A 1996-nucleotide genomic window follows, 5' to 3' on the forward strand; every position below is an offset into this window, starting at 1 on the left:
GGGCCCGACGCGGCTCCCGCCCCGGCGGCGCCTCGCAGCCCGGCTGCGGGCCTTGCAGTCTTGCTAGGAAACAAATGCGTCACCCGTTAATTAACATTTATTCGTGTCTCTAGATCCAAAGGAGAGTGTGATGTGCAAAGGGGATTTATCAGCTTAGGAAGTACGTGCTGAAGACTGCACACAGGGAATACCTGACTGGTGCTAATCATCTAATGATTAGCTAGTCCTCTTGCTAGTCATCTAACGTTAAACTTAATGGCTCTTTCCTGGACCAACATCCAGGACAGCCTTGAAACAGAGGCTGGGAAATTGGAAAACAACTGATGTTGCTGACAGCTGGAACAGGCACACTAATGGCAAAGTAGGAAGCTAGTCACAAAATGTCAGGGAGGAAAAGGAAGTTCTCCAAATTTCTGACTATTCCTCACAGCTCTGCAGTTCCAGGAAGGCACCCTTCATGTGCATAGAGTGGCGCAAGACATGATCTTCAGCCTTTGTCTCCATCCTCRTCCAAGGCTGATGCAAAAGCTAAACCCCAGCACACCTCCAGTAGCCACCGAATACATTCCTGGCCCTGGGAGCAGGGAAGGAAGAGACCTAGTGTGACACTAGCATCAGTGCTCTGGGACTGCTATCAGAGCAACAGGAGGCCCTTTCTGCCACGGACTGGCCCTGTGGCTCCACCATCAGACCACAGTACTGCCTGCTCCTTTGGCTTCAGGCAGGCAAAACAGAGCCTCCTGCCTCAGCTGTTGCAGGGACAAGCAAAGAATTGGTATGGGAAGGAGGCCCGTGGGGTGATCAGTGCTGGCATTTGACAGCTCTCCGTCTCTTCCTTGCACCCATGGTAATCGACTGTCGGTAGATCGGGAAACACATAGGAGTCCTTGCCATAAAGAGCTACCAGAGAGGCCTGTGTTTATTGCAGTGTTAGGAGAGATTCTCCCCTTCTCAGGAAAAGGCCATCAAATTCTTTCCAAAGTTGATTAATTCCCTGGGATTTCAAAGGGACTCTGTGCTGCTTCACTAGCTCTGGACCTTGACGATTTTCTCCTTCTAATGGCCTGGTTCCAGTGGAGAAATACTGTCTGGTGCTCTACCTGGGCATGATTTACAGAGGAGCTAACTGGTAAGCTCCTTTTCCAGACCTTACYCCTATTTCCACATATACTATCCTGGTAATAGATCTTGCAAATTGTCCTAAAYGGTATCCAGAGTGACTAGGGGGTAAGTTTTGTCTGGTCATGACTTTCTATGTGCAAGTGATGGGGAAAAATATATGACTGCTCTTTCCATACTAAGACCAAGTGGGAACTGCTGTCTGAGACCACCTCAAATTTTTGGAACTGCAGACTGTCATCAGCCCTCAATTTCTCAGACTTCTGGATGCTGAGAATATTATAAAGACAATKTATTTTTGTGCATCACTGCCAAGGCATTTTGGATCGTTGTTTGGAAGCTATGTATCTGTGTCAGTAGTTATTAATCTTTATTAACTTGGRGACTCCTGAAAGGTTTTCCAGTGATGGGTCCCTCAGTGTAGGAATTTAAAGCTGTGAACTACAGGCTTGCTTTTTTAGTTAACAAGATACTTGGGAATTATTATTCTTGTCCGTAGTATTCTTGTCACCAGAAATCTACAGGCAGCAGGTTGAAAACCACTGATGTAGGCTACTACAATTAAAAAAAAATGAGAAGGGGAGCCATGGCACTGCAGGAGCAGGAACCACAAGGTGGCAATCTCTCTCCGTGGTTCTACTGGCAAAATGAACCTGTGGCAAAAAATCTGACAGTAGCTGAAGCTCCAGACCTGGCTGGTCACATCTTGTATCTTATGGGTTCACTGCAACATTCACTTCAGTGCTAGGTTTTCTCTTCTGAACATTTCTCCCCTTAGGATGAAATTTTCATGCTTGAAGAGGTGGCATTGGAGGCTGATTTTTGCTAGCTTTTCCATGGCTTTGTCCCAAAATGGGCACCAGATGTAACTTGTTAG

The 1996-nt window shown here is 46.9% G+C and overlaps 1 protein-coding gene across 1 annotated transcript in view; it reads right to left on the bottom strand.

The window, feature by feature from the left end:
- The window catches only part of CNNM1 (cyclin and CBS domain divalent metal cation transport mediator 1), a 21300-nt gene extending 20796 nt beyond the window's left edge, over window positions 1-504 (bottom strand). Inside the window, exon 1 of the mRNA XM_026055969.1 lies at window positions 429-504. Within this exon, the coding sequence (XP_025911754.1) occupies window positions 429-504 (76 nt within the window). The remainder of the gene's footprint in view (window positions 1-428) is intronic.
- Window positions 505-1996: the final 1492 nt, after the last annotated feature.

Source organism: Apteryx rowi, unplaced genomic scaffold, assembly GCF_003343035.1.
Source record: "Apteryx rowi isolate R43461 unplaced genomic scaffold, aptRow1 scaffold_1280, whole genome shotgun sequence".
Taxonomy (NCBI): Eukaryota; Metazoa; Chordata; class Aves; order Apterygiformes; family Apterygidae; genus Apteryx; species Apteryx rowi.